At 44.6% G+C, this 19532-nt stretch overlaps 1 protein-coding gene across 1 annotated transcript in view; it reads left to right on the forward strand.

The window, feature by feature from the left end:
* RS1 (retinoschisin 1) overlaps nt 1-17936 on the forward strand; it is a 51193-nt gene extending 33257 nt beyond the window's left edge. The window contains exons 7-9 of the mRNA XM_068265649.1: nt 11438-11579; nt 15711-15906; nt 17697-17936. Coding sequence (XP_068121750.1) covers nt 11438-11579; nt 15711-15906; nt 17697-17849 — 491 coding nt within the window. The 3' untranslated portion in view covers nt 17850-17936. The remainder of the gene's footprint in view (nt 1-11437; nt 11580-15710; nt 15907-17696) is intronic.
* The last annotated feature ends 1596 nt before the right edge of the window (nt 17937-19532 follow it).

Genomic DNA, 19532 nt, shown 5'->3' on the forward strand with positions numbered 1-19532 from the left:
GCGGGACCGGAGCGATGCAGGAGACGGGGGGGGGAGCGCCGAGACTGACGTTAGGAAGGTAAACATAGCCGCTGCTGACACGCTGCGTGTCGGCAGCGCGGCTCTCATTTATGGGGTCTCGCTGAGCGCAGGGGGGATTTCGGGGGGATCTGATTAGCAACAGAGGCTGGGCTCTATAGACAGAGCCAGCCTCTGTATGGGGATTTAGTTGTTAGAACCCCGCCTCGGGTTCTCTCTAAAGGTTAATGGGCATAAATACTTTTATGTGTCGGCTCCCCCGAATGCTTCTTAAAGGTGTCTGAAATGTCTCACCATTAGGTGTCCTATTAGGATAACTGTACTTGCCCTTTTTTTTCTCCTTAATGTAAAGTGCCACTACCCACTCTGTTCCCGTTATGCCCAGAATGGGGTGGCACATGCTAGTATCACACTGTCAGTAGTGTCTCTAGGGAAAATGGTGCCCATAGCAAGCAAGAAAACATCCAACACCCAACATTTAGATAACATTACCATAATAACAACTCATAAATATAAGGTAAGCTTTGCTGATTTTTATTTATGCTCCTCTGGGAGCAGAATTATAGTTGGCAGAACTAGATTGCACAGAGCTGATCAGATTAGCTTGGTGGCGTTGTGGATAGCACTCTCATCTTGCAACATTGGGTCTACAGTTCGGCCAGGGCACTATCTCCACAGAGTTTGTATGTTATCCTTTTGTCTGTGTGGGTTTCCCCCAGGCACTCTGGTATTCTTCCAAAACATACAGATAAGTAAATTGGCTTCCTCTTAACCACTTGAGGACTGCGGTGTTAACCCCCCCCCCCCCCCCCCTAGTGACCAGGCCATTTTTACTTAATTGGCCCACTGCAGCCGCACAACACAGCACACAAGTGATTCCCCCCTCCTTTTCCCCCCACCAACAGAGCTCTCTGTTGGTGGGGTCTGATCGCCCCCACATTGTTTATTTTTTTTAATCAATATTTATATAAAAGATTTTTCAATAAATTTAACTTTTTTTTTTGTTTCCCCCCATTCCCCTCCCTCCTTCCCTCCCCCCCAGCCAGCCAATCACGCGATCGGCTCTCATAGGCTTCAGGCTATGAGAGACGATCGCTCTCCTGTGGGTCAGGGGGACAGCCGTGTCGCACGGCTGTCCCCAGTACAGCGCTGCTGCAGATCGCAGCGCTGTACAAAATAATTAGACAGCGAAACCGCCGTCTAACAGTCTCCCGAGACTGAAGGCGGAACTCCGCCCCCAAGCAGGAGATGCGCACGCATTCTGCGCGCTATCTCCTGCTAGCCCCATAGAAAACCGTTCACGCCAATGGGCGTGGAGCGGTCCTGGGGCCAATTGGTGTGGAGCAGTCGGCAACAGGTTAATTGGCCCTAGACTATGATGGAGATGTGACTATTGTAGGGATTAGACTGAGTTCCTCTGAGGGACAGATAGTGACAAGACTCCGTTGAGCGCTACAGAAGACATCAGCACTATAAAAATACTAAATAATAAACCCATGAATAACCTTCTAGCAGCCAAGTAAAGTAAATCTTTATTTGGCTGCAGGGCTGCATGTTTCCTGCCGCTGGGGAAATGTGCCTTCCCCAGCCTGGTAGGCTGTGCAGAGTGGCACAGGGAGCTTTTATAGTTACCTGTTCTGGATGCTGGACCGGCTTCTCCTCTTCATACATTTGTGACGCTTCACTCCCAGGATCCTCTCCTGACTTCCAATCACTCAGAACCTGGTGGTGGAAGAGGGATAATGGAAGATACTCCTCCGTCACCCCTCTTCCACCACCAGGTGGGGCTGCACCGCTGACACTATCCTCCCCTTGTAATAACGTGATCGGCAGTCAGAGGAGGACGCGCCACTCTGCCAGCAGCAAGTTCTGCCAGCTGAGGTTAAAATCAGTGCAGCATCTTTAAACAAAATATTTTGCTTGAAGATGCTAAATTTGAATTTATTAAATTGTAATTAATCAGTCATTGGTCTTCTGATGCCCCTTTTTACACTTGCAGGTTAAACCTGCGTTGCGTTACCTAGGGCCACATTTATCATAAGGCATGTGCCTACAGGCATCTGATGATGAAAAGGCGGCTCACTCCGTTCCCCGAGTGCCTTCCTCCATCCTTATACAGAGCCTTGATGAGAGTGTAAATGAGAGGTTACTCACCTAAGGGGCACCTCTAGCAACTTAATACTGAGGATAGCTTTGGCTACCTAATCCACCTAACTAAGGGGCACCTGTAGCTACCTATGATGGGCAAGGGCCATAAGGGAGAAGTGACAGCTTGGCCAGACAGAACACTCTCGGGGCAGTTTGATGGGTGTTTGTATGTTCATGGAAGTCTAGGTTCATGGTAAAGTCTAGGGTGCAGGACATTTGTGCCTATAGGCTCTTGTCATGTAAATCCAGTTCTGGCATTACCATATTTTACTACAAGGGGTCGCAAAAGCATTGAAAACCTATGGAGACTTTCACACCTATTGTGGTCCATTGCAGTGCGCAGGAAGTATCTGAGCCAACACAGGTGCAGCAGCGTGCTTAACACACAGTACTTGAGGCAATGGTAGTCTAGGTAGTGTATACAACGGAGTGTGGTGCATCACGGAGCGCATGCACAGATGATGGGAATACCAGTGATGCACTTCCTGCCCAGCACGGAGTATGTCACTGAGCGAGGGGCAGAGCTATGCACATAACCCTGTCGGCGCACTCTGCTTCATGGTCATAGAAGTAGGGTTTTTTTGCGGCAGGAGCATTGCATTGCACTGCAACACAAAAAATGTAATTTCACTTCACATTGGTATTTGGTAAAATAAATCTCCTGCAACCATGTCTGTCCCACTCCACAACTTTTCCTCCCACTTCTGCAGATGTGGCATAACATCATGAGTTGTTTTTAAAGGGTGCTTCTGCCCTGTGATGCTGTTCTGCATATAACTAGAATCCTGGGTTTAGTGTCAGCAGTTTACATTAAGGTGAGATGTCCCACATACTTAGGAGCAGATGGATAAGTTTACTTATATCCATATGTATAGTTATCCAATAAGCCTTTACATCCTCGTCAATAACAATTTAGACATTCTTGCCAGGAAGTGTTGTGCAGCTGATTAAAGCAAACCTGTACAATAGAAAGTATTCATATCATAAAAAACATACACAGAAGGTTACAAAACAAGACTACACAAAAGGGTTAGGTTCAGTAATAGATGGGTGAAAGTAAAAAAGTAAAGCCAGCCAATGTAGTAGAGACAAATAGGGAGGGGCCAAAGTGGTAAGGTTTTTTAAAAAAAATACATTCCCATATTTTTCAGAATCCTATATTGCTATTTCTCTGAAACTAATAAAGATTTGACATGCAGTTTTACTGCAGTTAACCTCTGATTATGGACTTTACTCATATGGTTAGTCAATTGCTCTAATTTGTGACAGGCAAGGGCGTAGCAATAGCTATAGCAGCCTCAGCAATTGCTATGGGGCCCTTGAGCATATTGGGCCCATATGGTAATTGATGTGTTAACTATTCATTTTCCTGTGTATCTTCCCTATCTGAATTTACCTCAGTGCCCATAGACTATTTGAAGTGTAACTTGCATAGGAATGCATATTGCTCAGTCAATTCATATCTAGTTGGAGGGACCCATCAAAATTCTGCTTCAGGGCCCCGTAATTAGAGATGTAGCGAACAGTTCGCCGGCGAACGGTTCCAGGCGAACTTAGGGGGTTTGCGTTCACCTGCACCAGGTGAACTTTTGCGGAAGTTCGATTCGCCCCATAATGCACTATGAGGGTCAACTTTGACCCTCTGCATCACAGTCAGCAGGCACATTGTAGCTATTCAGGCTACACTATGCCCTGGAGCCCCCCCCCCCCTTATATAAGGCAGGGTCCGGCGGCCATTAGCCTCACTCGTGTGCCTGCTAGAGACAGACTAGGGACAGCTGCTGCAGACTTGTTCTTCTAGGGACAGATTAGTTAGGTTCCAGGCTGCTTTGCTTGCTCCTGACTGATTATTATTGCTTTTAAAGCACCCAGCAACAGCTCTTTTCAGAGCTCAACCTGTACATTTTGTTTTCTGTGTGTCAAACTGACACTTTTGTTGCATGCACAGCCTTGCTAATTGATATTGTGTGTGCCACTGCCAGCAGCCCAGCACATTCAGTGACTACCTGTGTGTGTGACAGGGAGCTGCACATTGTACTACCCAGTACTGCATATACCCCAGTACCTGTTGTGTTTACTTAACCCACCTCATCACTGCATATACCTAGCTTTGTGTTGCGTGAACCCAGCTCACTGCATCTAACTACCCACTACCTGTTATGTTTACTTAACCCACCTCATCGCTGCATATACCTAGCGTTGTGTCTTGCATCTTAAGTACCTTTACTGTTTAGTAAACCCAGCTCACTGCATCTAACTACCCAGTACCTGTTGTTGTGTTTACCTAACCCACCTCATCACTGCATATACCTAGCGTTGTGTTGAGTGTTCGATTCGCCCCATAATGCACTATGAGGGTCAACTTTGACCCTCTGCATCACAGTCAGCAGGCACATTGTAGCTATTCAGGCTACACTAAGCCCTGGAGCCCCCCCCCCCTTATATAAGGCAGGGTCCGGCAGCCATTAGCCTCACTCGTGTGCCTGCTAGAGACAGACTAGGGACAGCTGCTGCAGACTTGTTCTTCTAGGGACAGATTAGTTAGGTTCCAGGCTGCTTTGCTTGCTCCTGACTGATTATTATTGCTTTTAAAGCACCCAGCAACAGCTCTTTTCAGAGCTCAACCTGTACATTTTGTTTTCTGTGTGTCAAACTGACACTTTTGTTGCATGCACAGCCTTGCTAATTGATATTGTGTGTGCCACTGCCAGCAGCCCAGCACATTCAGTGACTACCTGTGTGTGTGACAGGGAGCTGCACATTGTACTACCCAGTACTGCATATACCCCAGTACCTGTTGTGTTTACTTAACCCACCTCATCACTGCATATACCTAGCTTTGTGTTGCGTGAACCCAGCTCACTGCATCTAACTACCCACTACCTGTTATGTTTACTTAACCCACCTCATCGCTGCATATACCTAGCGTTGTGTCTTGCATCTTAAGTACCTTTACTGTTTAGTAAACCCAGCTCACTGCATCTAACTACCCAGTACCTGTTGTTGTGTTTACCTAACCCACCTCATCACTGCATATACCTAGCGTTGTGTTGAGTGTTCGATTCGCCCCATAATGCACTATGAGGGTCAACTTTGACCCTCTGCATCACAGTCAGCAGGCACATTGTAGCTATTCAGGCTACACTAAGCCCTGGAGCCCCCCCCCCCCCCTTATATAAGGCAGGGTCCGGCGGCCATTAGCCTCACTCGTGTGCCTGCTAGAGACAGACTAGGGACAGCTGCTGCAGACTTGTTCTTCTAGGGACAGATTAGTTAGGTTCCAGGCTGCTTTGCTTGCTCCTGACTGATTATTATTGCTTTTAAAGCACCCAGCAACAGCTCTTTTCAGAGCTCAACCTGTACATTTTGTTTTCTGTGTGTCAAACTGACACTTTTGTTGCATGCACAGCCTTGCTAATTGATATGCACAAAAGGATCCGCAAACCAAGTGCTGGTAGAAAGATTGCTGTATTCTTTATTCAAAAAATTCCATGTTGCATCGCAATAAAAACCACAAAGTTCAACTGACGCGTATCGGGCCTACAATCTGCCCTTAGTCACAGAGTACAGTTTGGAGTTTAATAAAATCACAAATACTGTAAGGAAATATCTCCCGGTGTTACATTCTGACTCCAAGCTTAAATCCATTTTGGAGAAGGGGTGCCGTTTCTCTGCTAGAAAGGCACGTACCCTTGGGTCAATTCTTTCCCCTAGTTCCTTTCAATCTCCCACCCCGTCCCGTCCACCTACCTGGCTCGCTACGGTTGGATCTTATCCCTGTGGGTTCAAGACCTGCCATTATTGTCATTTTCATAAAAGGGGATCTTCCATAGTTTCTTTTGCCACTAACACTAGTTTCCCCATCAAACAATATGTGAATTGTGACACTAAGTATGTGATTTATGTGATTTCTTGTACTGAGTGCCACTTACAATATGTGGGGTGTACTACCCGCAATTTGAGAGCTCGCATTGCCGAACATTATTGTGGCACAAATTGGAACACCTTCAAAAAGTCGGTGGTTTCCAAACATTTTCAAAACGTACACAATGGTGATCTTTCTTCCTTTGTTTTCCAGGGGGTTGTGCGGGTGGTGGGTTCTAAGAGGGGTGGAGATACGTATAAATTGCTATTAAGACGAGAGGCATATTGGATTCATAGAATGGATACTCGCATCCCCAGGGGTCTTAATACACGTTGGGATTTGAGTCTAGTCTATAACCATTAATTTTCTTTTCTCTCTTCTCCGCCCTCTTTGGGGACTCATGTTTTCTATCCTTCTTTGTGTAATATTTCTTTGTAGGCTATTGGAGGCACATCGTTTTCTCAGAGATGATTTTTTATGTATAGACTAACTTTTTAACCTGTATATTGAATTTTGATATATTGAACAATTTTTGTATGTATCTATGTATTATGCATATTTATACATGTCTCCTTTAAGGAGAAGGCTGATTGAGGTATGGGGTGGAGCTTGTTCTTCTCCCGCCTACATAAAGCCTTCCCCTTGCAAGTTCACTTTTAACTATGACTAAGGGCAGATTGTAGGCCCGATACGCGTCAGTTGAACTTTGTGGTTTTTATTGCGATGCAACATGGAATTTTTTGAATAAAGAATACAGCAATCTTTCTACCAGCACTTGGTTTGCGGATCCTTTTGTGCATATCTGTGGACTGGTTTGGCTCCTTTGATCCCGCACCTGCCGGTTAGTTTCTAGGGGGTAGAGCGTTTTGAACTCCTTCACTTGCTAATTGATATTGTGTGTGCCACTGCCAGCAGCCCAGCACATTCAGTGACTACCTGTGTGTGTGACAGGGAGCTGCACATTGTACTACCCAGTACTGCATATACCCCAGTACCTGTTGTGTTTACTTAACCCACCTCATCACTGCATATACCTAGCTTTGTGTTGCGTGAACCCAGCTCACTGCATCTAACTACCCACTACCTGTTATGTTTACTTAACCCACCTCATCGCTGCATATACCTAGCGTTGTGTCTTGCATCTTAAGTACCTTTACTGTTTAGTAAACCCAGCTCACTGCATCTAACTACCCAGTACCTGTTGTTGTGTTTACCTAACCCACCTCATCACTGCATATACCTAGCGTTGTGTTGAGTGTTCGATTCGCCCCATAATGCACTATGAGGGTCAACTTTGACCCTCTGCATCACAGTCAGCAGGCACATTGTAGCTATTCAGGCTACACTAAGCCCTGGAGCCCCCCCCCCCCCTTATATAAGGCAGGGTCCGGCGGCCATTAGCCTCACTCGTGTGCCTGCTAGAGACAGACTAGGGACAGCTGCTGCAGACTTGTTCTTCTAGGGACAGATTAGTTAGGTTCCAGGCTGCTTTGCTTGCTCCTGACTGATTATTATTGCTTTTAAAGCACCCAGCAACAGCTCTTTTCAGAGCTCAACCTGTACATTTTGTTTTCTGTGTGTCAAACTGACACTTTTGTTGCATGCACAGCCTTGCTAATTGATATTGTGTGTGCCACTGCCAGCAGCCCAGCACATTCAGTGACTACCTGTGTGTGTGACAGGGAGCTGCACATTGTACTACCCAGTACTGCATATACCCCAGTACCTGTTGTGTTTACTTAACCCACCTCATCACTGCATATACCTAGCTTTGTGTTGAGTGAACCCAGCTCACTGCATCTAACTACCCACTACCTGTTATGTTTACTTAACCCACCTCATCGCTGCATATACCTAGCGTTGTGTCTGCATCTTAAGTACCTTTACTGTTCAGTAAACCCAGCTCACTGCATCTAACTACCCAGTACCTGTTGTTGTGTTTACCTAACCCACCTCATCACTGCATATACCTAGCGTTGTGTTCAGTGAACCCAGCTCACTGCATCTAACTACCTGTTGTGTTGAGTGAGAACACACCTGGCCACCTCACTGCATCTAACTACCTGTTGTGTTGAGTGAGAACCCACCTGGCCACCTCACTGCATCTAACTACCTGTTGTGTTGAGTGAGAACCCACCTCACTGCATCTTAAGTACCTTTACTGTTCAGTGAACCCAGTTCACTGCATCTAACTACCCAGTACCTGTTGTGTTCACTTAACCCACCTCATCACTGCATATACCTAGCGCTGTGTTGAGTGAACCCAGCTCACTGCATCTAACTACCTGTTGTGTTGAGTGAGAACCCACCTGGCCACCTCACTGCATCTAACTACCTGTTGTGTTGAGCGAGAACCCACCTCACTGCATATAGCTAGCATACCCCCGAGATGGACAAAATGGACAAACCAGGTAGAGGAAGAGGTAGAGGCAGACCCAGAGGAAGGCTACCAGGCACCGGCAGGTCTGTGGCTGTGCGAGGTGGTGTTGCTGTGATTTCGTGCGGACCTGCCTCAAAATACAGTGCTCAGAAGAAGGCACGTGCCATCACTTCCCAAAATCGTGAGGAGGTGATTGAGTATTTAACACAGAACACCTCATCTCCCGCAGCCACCAGCGCTACAACAAGCACCACATCCGCTGCATTTGACACTTCGCAGGAGTTATTTGGTGGTGGTGGTAAAATCACTGATTCCCAGCTACTACTGCAACAACAACAAGAAGGCGCAGGTACACCACCTCATACGTCTGAGTTAGGTGGCGATAGTATGGACGTAACGTGTGTGGATGGGGATGATGGTGGACCACCTGAAGTTGGTGCACTTGAGGAGGTGTCTGAGGAAAGCGCAGCTGGCCAGGAGGATTATGATGACGATTATACGGATACCACATATGTTCCTGGTAGAGGAGATGACCAGGGGGACAGTTCAGAGGAGGAGTCAGAGAGGAGTAGGAGGAGACGACTCCATGATAGAAGCAGAGGAAGCTCGTCCTCAGAAACAGCTGGGGGCAGTGTCCGGCGCCATGTATCACCAGCTATGGCCAGCCAGCCAACATGCCCTTCAACGTCAGCTGCTGATGCCACCCTAGCGCCATCACCCCAGGTGGGTTCAGCGGTTTGGAATTTTTTTCACGTGTGTCTCAGATCGGAGCAAAGCCATCTGTTGTCTCTGCCAGCAAAAATTGAGCCGTGGAAAGGCCAACTGTCACGTAGGGACAAGTGCTTTACGAAGGCACCTGGAGAGAAGGCACAAACAGCTATGGCAAGAACACCTGAGGAAAAGCAGCACCCCTCAAAAGACAAGCCGCGGAGAACAACCGTGGCAGCCGTCGCAGGGGGCTTCTGCTGCTCCACGTTCCCATGGTATTGTTCGTGGCTGGGGGGAGGAAGAATGGATACACTTTTAAACAATTTAAAAATACAACCATCTAAACTTTCAAACAATTTAAAAATACAACCATCTATCATTTTCAAAAAATTTAAAAAAAGGGCAAAAAAACGTGCCCTCCGTAAAACATTCTTGGCAAATGCTTTCGACTTGGTTTGTCTTCCGCTGGCTCAAGGGTCCATCTGACCACAGATGCCTGGTCTGCAAAGCACGGTCAGGGCAGCTACAGCATGGGTCTCAGCAGGCTCCCACTTCGGGCCGGAACCCAACCTTCATTCCCCGCGGTGACAATGGCAGACTTGCCCTCCATAACGGATTCCCGTTAAAGGATTTAAAGTTAATTCATTTCAAATACACAGCAGGGCCTCGAAAGTCCGCCTCCTGTATTGTTTTTTTTGGTCACTACCTCGGGGCGGGCGTGCATGCCTGCCTGCTGCCCTCCTTGGATGTGTAGTGGTAGCCGTTTCTCAGGCTCCACACCGGATTCGATCCCTCATTCCCTGGCCATTACCCGGGGTCACAAATGGCAGACTTGCCCGCCTCCATATGATTCTCGTGAAAGGAATGTGGTGTCATCTTTGCCCGCCATAACTGGTTCTCGTTAAAGGATTTAAAGTACATTCATTTCAAATACACAGCAGGGCCTCGAAAGTCCTCCTCTTGTATTGTAATTTTTGGTCACTACCTGGGGGCGGGCGGGCGTGCATGCCTGCCCGCTGCCCTCCTTGGATGTGTAGTGGTAGCCGTTGCTCAGGCTCCACACCGGATTCAAACCCCTCATTCCCCGGCCATTACCCTGGGTCACAATGGCAGACTTGCCCACCTCCACAGGATTCTCATTGTAGCGGTACTGAACAAGTACACAGCAAGTAGAAAATGTAATTTAAAAACAAAACGTAAGCTTTTTAACAATGCCATGGAAAGTTGAGAAGGAAGTCACACATTACCTGACATCACTGAGTGAGGAAGAGCAATCTCGCTATGTTGCGCAGTAGTCCAGCATGGCCGTCACTACACAAACAGCTGTTTGCGGTGCGTTACACAGTGAGTTTGGTGTGTCAGTGTGAAGCAGTACTCTAATTACACTCCCTGATTGATGTATACACATGCAAGATGTTTTAAAGCACGTTAGGCCTGCAATTTAGCATTCAATGTGATTTCTGCCCTTAAAACGCTGCTTTGCGTCACATCTAGATTTTTCCCCGGGACTTTTGGCATGTATTCCACTCCGCCATGCCCCCCTCCAGGTGTTAGACCCCTTGAAACATCTTTTCGATCACTTTTGTGGCCAGCATCAATTTTTCTATTTTTTAAAGTTCGCCTCCCCATTGAAGTCTATTGCGGTTCGCGAACTTTTCCGCGAACCGAACCTTCCGCGGAAGTTCGCGAACCGTTCGCGACATCTCTACCCATGATCCCTAGCTACGCCTCTGGTGACAGGTGTACTTTAAGGTCCTGTATGCTTATGGAGTGCTTTACCGTAGTACAGTTTGTTTTTCTCCTAGCAACCAAACAGCATTTTCCCGCTGATACTAGAAGTAGCTGAAACATATACCGTATATACCGGTACACATGCCCCAGTATGAGGGTATGGGGTTGATGCACAAAGCAGCGGTGATATTGCTGTGCACAGAGAGTGCATGGTGATATTGCCATTACTAACACTAGCCATATATTGCGAATCATGCTATTAGCACCCCCTGGTAAGTACCACTTTTGCTATGCTATGACAATGCTCATTAGTAATGTGCGTTACCGTAGCAATACTTGCATTACTTGAGTACTGCGGTTCACGCTAATAGCGTACCACGTGCAGTCTGTGCACAGCAATATTACCACTGCTTCATGCAACAACACCTATAACCCCAGGCTTGTTAAGGAACTATAAAGTCATATTTATAAGCAAGAGGATTGGAGAGTTGGGGTTCAGTTTATTTTAAGAATATTAACATACTAAGTCATGAATTCCTATGTTATGTTCAGACAACATACTGCTTCAAATATAATTTATTTTCCAGAATGTCCATATCATAAGCCTATCGGATTTGAATCGGGTGCCATCACCTTAGATCAGATAACATGTTCCAATCAGGAGCAGTACACAGGCTGGTATTCTTCCTGGACAGCCAATAAAGCCCGGCTCAATGGTCAAGGATTTGGGTGAGTTCCTGCAGAGGTGTGCTGTGTAGCCTATGAAATATGTGCAATACCTGAAACCATGCTTAATTTTTTCAGACAAAGTCAAAAGGATGCCGATATCTCGCTTCTTATTGGGGATGTTGACCACAGTCCTTTGAGGGAGATATTCTTCCAGAGGTGCCACTCAAACCCTCACTGGCTTAGATAAAAAGTATTTGCAGTAGTGGGTGGGTGAAGGGAGGGAGGGAGGGCTAGAACGTTTTCAAGGTTGAAACAACATACAATGGACTCTTTTCCAGAACTCTCACGAAGCCAGAAAAAAATATTGGCCTTGCAGAATGCTCACCGCTATTTTTACAGTACAAGATACAGTAATAAAGCTGTGTTAGAGCCAGTTAAAGTGTACATTGTGTGAAAAAAGTGCCCACAGGGGTTACTTATCTCGGGAGGTGCAATCCTCTGGACCCCAAAGAGGCTTCCCCCGTCTTCCTCAGCAGACGGGATCCAGCACTGGGGCCACCAAAAGTCTGATTTGTTGGCAACTATCAGCGGTGCACGCATGAGCACCAGCAGCCCGATTGGCTATTTCCGCACGAGTGCTAAGCAGCTACTGTGACTGCGTTTTCCGGCTACGTTTTTTTTTCCCAGGTGCTGCCAGCGCTGGATGCCTGATGCTGAGAAGGACATTTGACTTAATTGTATAATTACTGCATTTCAACATTAATGCAGAGTTCATGGTGTGGGTATAGTAGGGGGTGGTGTGGGTAAAATAGTCCTAACATGTACTGTACTATTTTTAATAATGACTTTCAGCCAACCAGAAAAGCGTTAGGGCCCATTCACACTTGAAAGAGCAAAACGCCGGTGATTTTTGCCAGCATTTTGCGGGAGTGATTTTTCCGCGATTCGCTGGGAAATCGCCTGAAAATGGTACAGGCTATGCATTTGCGTTTGGCGTTTTTGGGCGATTACCACAAATCACCCAAGTAAGAATGGGCCCATAGGGTTTTATTACACTAGCGCTTTCAAAAGCGCTAGTGTTTGAGCGCTTTGCCGAAATCGCCGGCAAAACCTCAAGTGTGAATGGGCCCTTAATTTCAGACCCTCTATCTGTTCACCATAAAGAGTTGCTTAAATAGTGAAAAAATACCTATTTACAATGTAGTAAACACATTTTTTTTAATTCAGCATCATAATATTCTTACGTAATTAGAGAGCCGCAGTCCACATATTCACCACAGTATTCACAACACTGACAGGAAGCCTTGACTGCGACATTATCTGAATTTTAACACAGGCGCTTACTCCCATTAACTCTAAGTTAGCTCTGTTTTATAATAAATAAGCCTTGTTTAACCTTTCTTAGCAAGTCCATCCCTCTGCTTACTGCCTATTTTTGTCCCAGTCTTTCCTATAGTGTAGTGCGCAAAATACTTCAGATGGAAATGAGGAAATTTGGGCACCTGTGGCTAATGGACTATTTGGGCGCTATTATAAAAATATTGTTTTGAAATTAATTTTGACTATCATTTAGTCCATTATTTTAACTTTTTGAAAGTCGTTTTGAGAATTATAATTTCATAAATTATCGTTTTGAAATGTATCTTAGAAATGTATTGCTTTTTGTTTTAACTATATTTGCATTGGACAAAGGGGGTTTGAGGCTAGGCACTTCAGACTTTGCATCGGGAATGCGGTAATTTGGCTACATCCAGGCGCACCATGTTGCATTGCGTGAAGTATGCAAGTCTCCATAGACTTGCATGTCCCTTGTGGCAGGGAAGTGTAAAAGGGGCCTCATATGTAAAGCAAACCTGTGAGGTGTGCTATTGGCAAATTTAGATATTTACCTCAGGAGGGGGAAGCCTCTGGATCCTAACAAGGCTTCCCCGCATTCTTATATGTCAGACCATGCCAGCACTGGGACCCCAAGGAGTGGCCTCCCTGCACATGCGCACTGGCACCTCCCTGCTTGGGCTTTGGTGGAAATAGCCAAGCCTGATTGGGTCGGTCCTACTGCTCAGGCGCAGTAGCAGTCCCGATCCTGTCCAGCCACTGAAGAAAGCTGAGGGGGATGGTGCTAGTGCGTCTGTGCATGTTGTCGACAAGCTCTTGTTCGGAGGGTCCCAGCACTGGAACAGGGCTGCTGAGGAGGACGAGGGAAGGCTCTGCAGCTTGGCCTTAAAACTGCAGTGGCTAATTTAGTGAAAATTGGGGGGGGGGATTAAAACTGCGGTCCTCAAGAGGTTAAAATTAAAATGGAGCCATTATCAATAATGCAATATACATGCATTTTAAGATACAAGCATGTCAACTACAATAAGTATAATATGAGCGGTTACACTGTGCTTATAATCAGATCTGTGGAGTTGGTACAAAAATCATCTGATTCAGACTCCTCAGTTTATGAAACCGCCAACTCCAGCTACCCAAAATGGCTCCGACTCTGCCTCCTCGACTCCTTAGTATAATACTTACCAGGGCTATGGATTTGGTACAAAAATCATCAGACTCCGACTCCTCAGTTTATGACACCACCGACTCAAAGTACCCAAAATTGCTCCAACTCCTCAACTCCAACTCCACGGCCCTGCATATAATGATAGTAAACTGTCTTTGCTGATCTCCCTTGCTTTCACAGCTGCAAAGTCACTCAATGCACGTATTGAAAACCCTCTCAAATGCTGATAATATAGTCAGAAACAGCACACTGGTGTATGGACTTGTCATCCCTATTTTTTTGTAATTTGAATATTAGCAATGTTACGCAATGTTGAAAAAAAGCAAATTATTACTGGAAGTACATTGAATTACTGATCACAGCCAAATTTTTAAATATTTTACGCATACTGAAATATCCTAAATGTTTAAATAGGATGTAGTGTATTGTGGGAGGAAAACAGGTGTGAAATGCTTTCTGACTTGTAATAAATAGGTCAATCACTCATTCCTTACAGGAAATGCAGCTAGTCTTGTACCTACAGAAAAGAACTGTGAATTTTGAAGCCAGAAATTAAAATAAATAAATAATAATTCTTACCTAAGGAAAGGGAAGGCTTTGGGTCCTATTGAGCCTTCGCGTTCCTCTCCTCATCCCCTCGCTCCCCCACAGGCTCCTCCGTTTAAATCTCCCGTTGCGGGAGTCTTTGGCAGTCCAAGTGCTCCCAAAGTCGGGCGGCTCTGTACTGTGTGAGTGCGTGAGAGAGGGCACTTGCGTGAGCGCAGTATAGAGTGGCCAGTCTTTGGCAGCCCGCAGCCCACCCACAGCGGAAGAGAGAAGTCACCGACCCATGAGTTGGACACTGCTAACAGGGGAGCCAGCGCAGGAATGATGGGACCAGGAGGCTCTATAGGAGCCAGAGCCTCCCCTCTCCTTAGGGTAAGTATCTGGTTTTTTTTTTGGGGGGGGGGGGGCTTCAGACTCCCTTTAAATAAACTGCTAGCACACTTGCTAAAAAGTGCAGAGACAAGGCAGGTTTAGTTATTCCCTTATGTACACTAACAACAAAAAATTCACTAAATCTCTCACCATCTGGGGGAAAGGCCTTGCAGATGGCTGCGTGTACATCATCTGCTTTTGGCGGCTGAGGTCATTATATAAATGTAGCATAGGATTAGGTTTACAGGCTCATGAGCTAACCTTTAGTAAACAAAAACAAAAGTTTACTTTCTTTAAAACAGAAAGAATTTGCAATAATTCAGGTTGGAGTGAGCTTGAGATGTCTCCCAGTGCAACACTGCTGAATATATGCAAATTAACCATTGTTACCCTTAGAAGCTAAACACACCTCCAGAACCGCTGGAATGCAATGATGTGTCAGCTTGTTAATTTGTACAGAGCCATAACAATCCAACATGCATACAGACTGTTTCGGATTGTTTGATCCTCATCAGTGCATGGCATGGATTAATTTGGCTCTATGCAGTAGGGCTTGTAACACCGAGAGGCACAGACTAACCAGCAAGCTCATGGTGACCCAGAAGTTACATAGTTATCTGGGTTGAAAAAAAGACATACGTCCATTGAGTTCAACCAGAAGTTGAACATTTAAATGCAAAATAAACCTCACTCTCCTCAAAGGGTCATCTGCTCATTGGTGAACTTTCTGTGCTGGTAGCCCTGGGGGTTAATGTCATGTTTCTTTTCATTAGGTGTGCATGGCTGTCCAAGTTTCAGGACAATGGCCAGTGGCTCCAGATTGACCTAAGGGAAACGAAGGTCATTTCTGGCATTTTGACGCAAGGACGATGCGACACAGATGAGTGGATGACAAAGTACAGTGTGCAGTACAAACTGGATGACACACTGAACTGGGTTTACTACAAGGACCAAACTGGAAACAATCGGGTACTTTTTTGCAATCTGAAGTAATATTTAAAGAGGCACCATTGTGACATATACTAGAAGTATGCTGTAAATTATTTAGGATACCTACTTTGATGTTAATTATCCTGGTTTCAGCATCAGACATACTTCCTTTATATATACTATATATTTTTGTAAACTTGTATATAGCTCTGCGCTCTTAAGTAAATGTCAGATATGAGGAATTCTCCTCCCAGAGAGCAGGTATTATTTTCACTGGCTTCTGAACTATAAGTATACAAATTTTCTGCAGAGCTGCATCTGACAGGACTAAAGATGTCACCACCTGTTATAAATTTCAGATTGTAAATGAGGGAGAGGAAAGATTTTACAACAAACACTGACTAAATAATGTATAAATATTGTAAAAAAAATTACGCCGTTTTATTCATTACGCTATTATCACTACAGTTCCTTTTTAAATGATACATTTAAAATGTTGAAATAAAATTTTGTTGCTTTTCGGTCACAATAATTTTTTGGGGTTTACTGTACTCCCACAAACCCTGTCAGTGAACACTAAAATCTGTAATTTCTTATTGTATTTGCTTTTCAGTTAATATGGAGTTGCATCCCACTTTAACCCACATATAGATAACTATGGTCTTTGAAGCAAGACTTTTGCAATAGTGTAGCAGAGAATCCCTGATATTTTTAATATCACAGATATAAAATGGTGAGACCCATAGAGCTCCGAATCTCACACATCAATTAATCAGTATTAGCCAGAGTGCAGATTTTTGCTTTTAGCAGATGGAGCAGTATGTCAGCAAGTCCAAAGAACCTCTTTACAGGTCAGCCAACTTTCTGATACACAATGATCTCTGTCAGTTGGCTAAATCTAATGCTACAGGTACACACACAAAATATCCATGGGGATCAGGATTCCCACACACAACAGTTCAGGGCCTAGTGCTGTACAGATGCATTGGTTAGCATATAGGGCTTGATTCACAAAAGGGTGCTAACTCAGCACACCTAAAAGCTTTGGGCATGCTAACTAGGGTGCTAAGCAGTTAGCATGCCCAAAGCTTTTATTGATCGCGCGCAAAGTTTAGCGAAGCGTGGCGCGCGCGAGACGGCACACCGGGTGCGACAAGCGTCTCACCGGGTGCGTCCGAAACGTCGCATGGTGCTGTGTTTCTATGAAGGGATGACTTAGTGGCTAGGAATGATCAGTGAGATGCAAATAATTCTGAGATCATGCAGGATTATGTAAATTTTCAATGCACATTTATACAGCTTGAAAATGGACCAATCAAGTCCCACCAATGTTTAAACTGACTGGTCCAGTTTCAAGCTGCATACATTTGCATACAACATGTATGTAATCCTGCATGAACTTGAAATATTTTCATCTTATTGATGATCCCTAGTAGTGGCACATGACGAAAGCATCTTCGGGGGGGGGGGGGATGACTAGGGGAACAATGGGTTTGGCCACGTCGACACATCACAGTTGCTGTACACACGCTAGATTCTCAAAACAGAGTCCCTACCAATCACCTCAGCCAAGAAACAGCTAACATGCATACGCTAGAGTATTTGCTTAGCAGAGATTTTTATTGTATTATCTGAAATTCAGATAGTTATGAAAGTTTCTAGGATTTTTAATATTTCAATGTGAATATATGTATTTGATTCTTCCTAAAACAATTCTATAAAAACAAAATGAGTACAACCTGGAGAAATGCAAATTCCCAACTAAAGCTGTCCCTTGGAAGTGAATATGACCATTGCCAGGTAACTTTTTTTCCTTTTAATTTTACCAGGTGTTTTATGGAAACTCAGATCGCTCATCCACAGTGCAGAATTTCCTGCGACCTCCAATAATCTCGCGTTACATCAGGATAATCCCACTCGGATGGCATGTGCGTATTGCCATAAGGATGGAGTTACTGGAATGTATGAGCAAATGTGCTTAAATGTATTCAGCTAGATAACAGTTAGAACTACTGAGGATGTATGACTGCTTATATGGACATAACATTAAAGCAACCATATTTACTTTATATTTCATTGTGGATATTATTTTTTCAGACCATATTTCCCATAATGGCCTCTATTCATAAAACTTTACCGCAAGTTTACCGCTCAAAACAGCTGACTTTTCCGACCATTTAGCAAAGTGTACATTCATAAGGCTGTTTCCACATGAAAATCTGACATTCCTGAGCAGTGCGGGAAATTACCGCCTTGTGCGGAGATTATCACAACACGTCACTGAAGGTTAATTCATAAAGATTAGAGCAGGCGGAATGTGTGCGGAGAAACCGGGCTGTTTAGATAAGGCGATAAGCCAGACAAGCTAATGGAGAGACAGACCTCCCAGGCAGCTGCAGTGAGAAGAGAGCAGACAAGGCATTCCAGACTACCAAGGCTGTGTTTTTTAACCCCTTGGGTACCTGTTTTCAGATAAATTTCACATCAGAAAGCCTGCATGTGTAACATTTCTGGAACTTCTTCTAAGCTGCAACAATTAAATAGATTGTTTAGGAAGACTAATAGACAGATTCAGCGCAGATTCTGGAGGAGAGGCAGAAAAATGCCTATGTAAAGGGATGCTGAGGCTGCCTCCTTTATACTAATGCTGTCTCTGCACGGAGAAATGTATCAACTCAGCCAGAAAATGCAACAACTCAGCCAGTACTGCCAGTTCAGTGCGGGAATTCCCCGACCTATTATCGCAAGTGTAAACATTTTTATGAATTAGCACACAAAAGTCTAAAATACCGATGCTGTGTTTTCCCTCCAAGATTTTTTTTTACTGCAAATGTTTCATGAATAGAGCCCAATATCTGTAACTTGTGACTCTGGTGTGTGGTCAGCTTAACACAACAGCAAACAATCTTCATTGTACAATCTTACCACTTCCATGTAATATGACACCTTACCAAAACAAAGTATTTTTAATCTGTATACTACTTAGATGTGGTAAGATTAGACAAACAAGATTTTGTGGTGTGTGGTCACCCTAAAGTCTGGCTCAAATATTCTATTTTGATTGGAGAATTTTACCACTTCATCTGCTTATAGTATTCAGACTCTGTTGGCCGTCATACTACATGAAGGTGGTAAAGTTGGCCACTTCCTGTGAACTCTGACAAGGTGGTGTGTTAGCAGGCCATGTGATGCCCTTCCAAGGTTGTTCTAGGCACCTGAATAATTTACATATGGCTATGAAGGAAAAGTAGTAAATGTTCTATGTCTCCCGGTACCCAGATCATTTAAGCAAATAAATAAAAAGTGGAACCTGGGTAGAGAAGTGAGCTAAAAAGAAGGGTTTTTACAGGAACATACACCAATATTCAAACAAGAGAGAATCTACATACATTTCTTGATTGTGTCAGATGGCTGCCATCCAAACACACAATTAACATACTTTTTTTTAGTTTAATTTTCTTATGATTTTTTTCCAACAATATTGTGTATTGTTTCCTGAAGTACTAACATATATCACATATAGCCTGGTGCATGTTATATCGGTCAGTGCCACTTCCTCAGAGGCACAGTGATAGACAAAGCTGGTTATATATCAACTTCAGTGTACCCGGAATCAATGTACAATAGAATCTCATTTATCTGTTACCTATAGGGATTAGTACATG

Source organism: Hyperolius riggenbachi, chromosome 2 (assembly GCF_040937935.1).
Source record: "Hyperolius riggenbachi isolate aHypRig1 chromosome 2, aHypRig1.pri, whole genome shotgun sequence".
Taxonomy (NCBI): Eukaryota; Metazoa; Chordata; class Amphibia; order Anura; family Hyperoliidae; genus Hyperolius; species Hyperolius riggenbachi.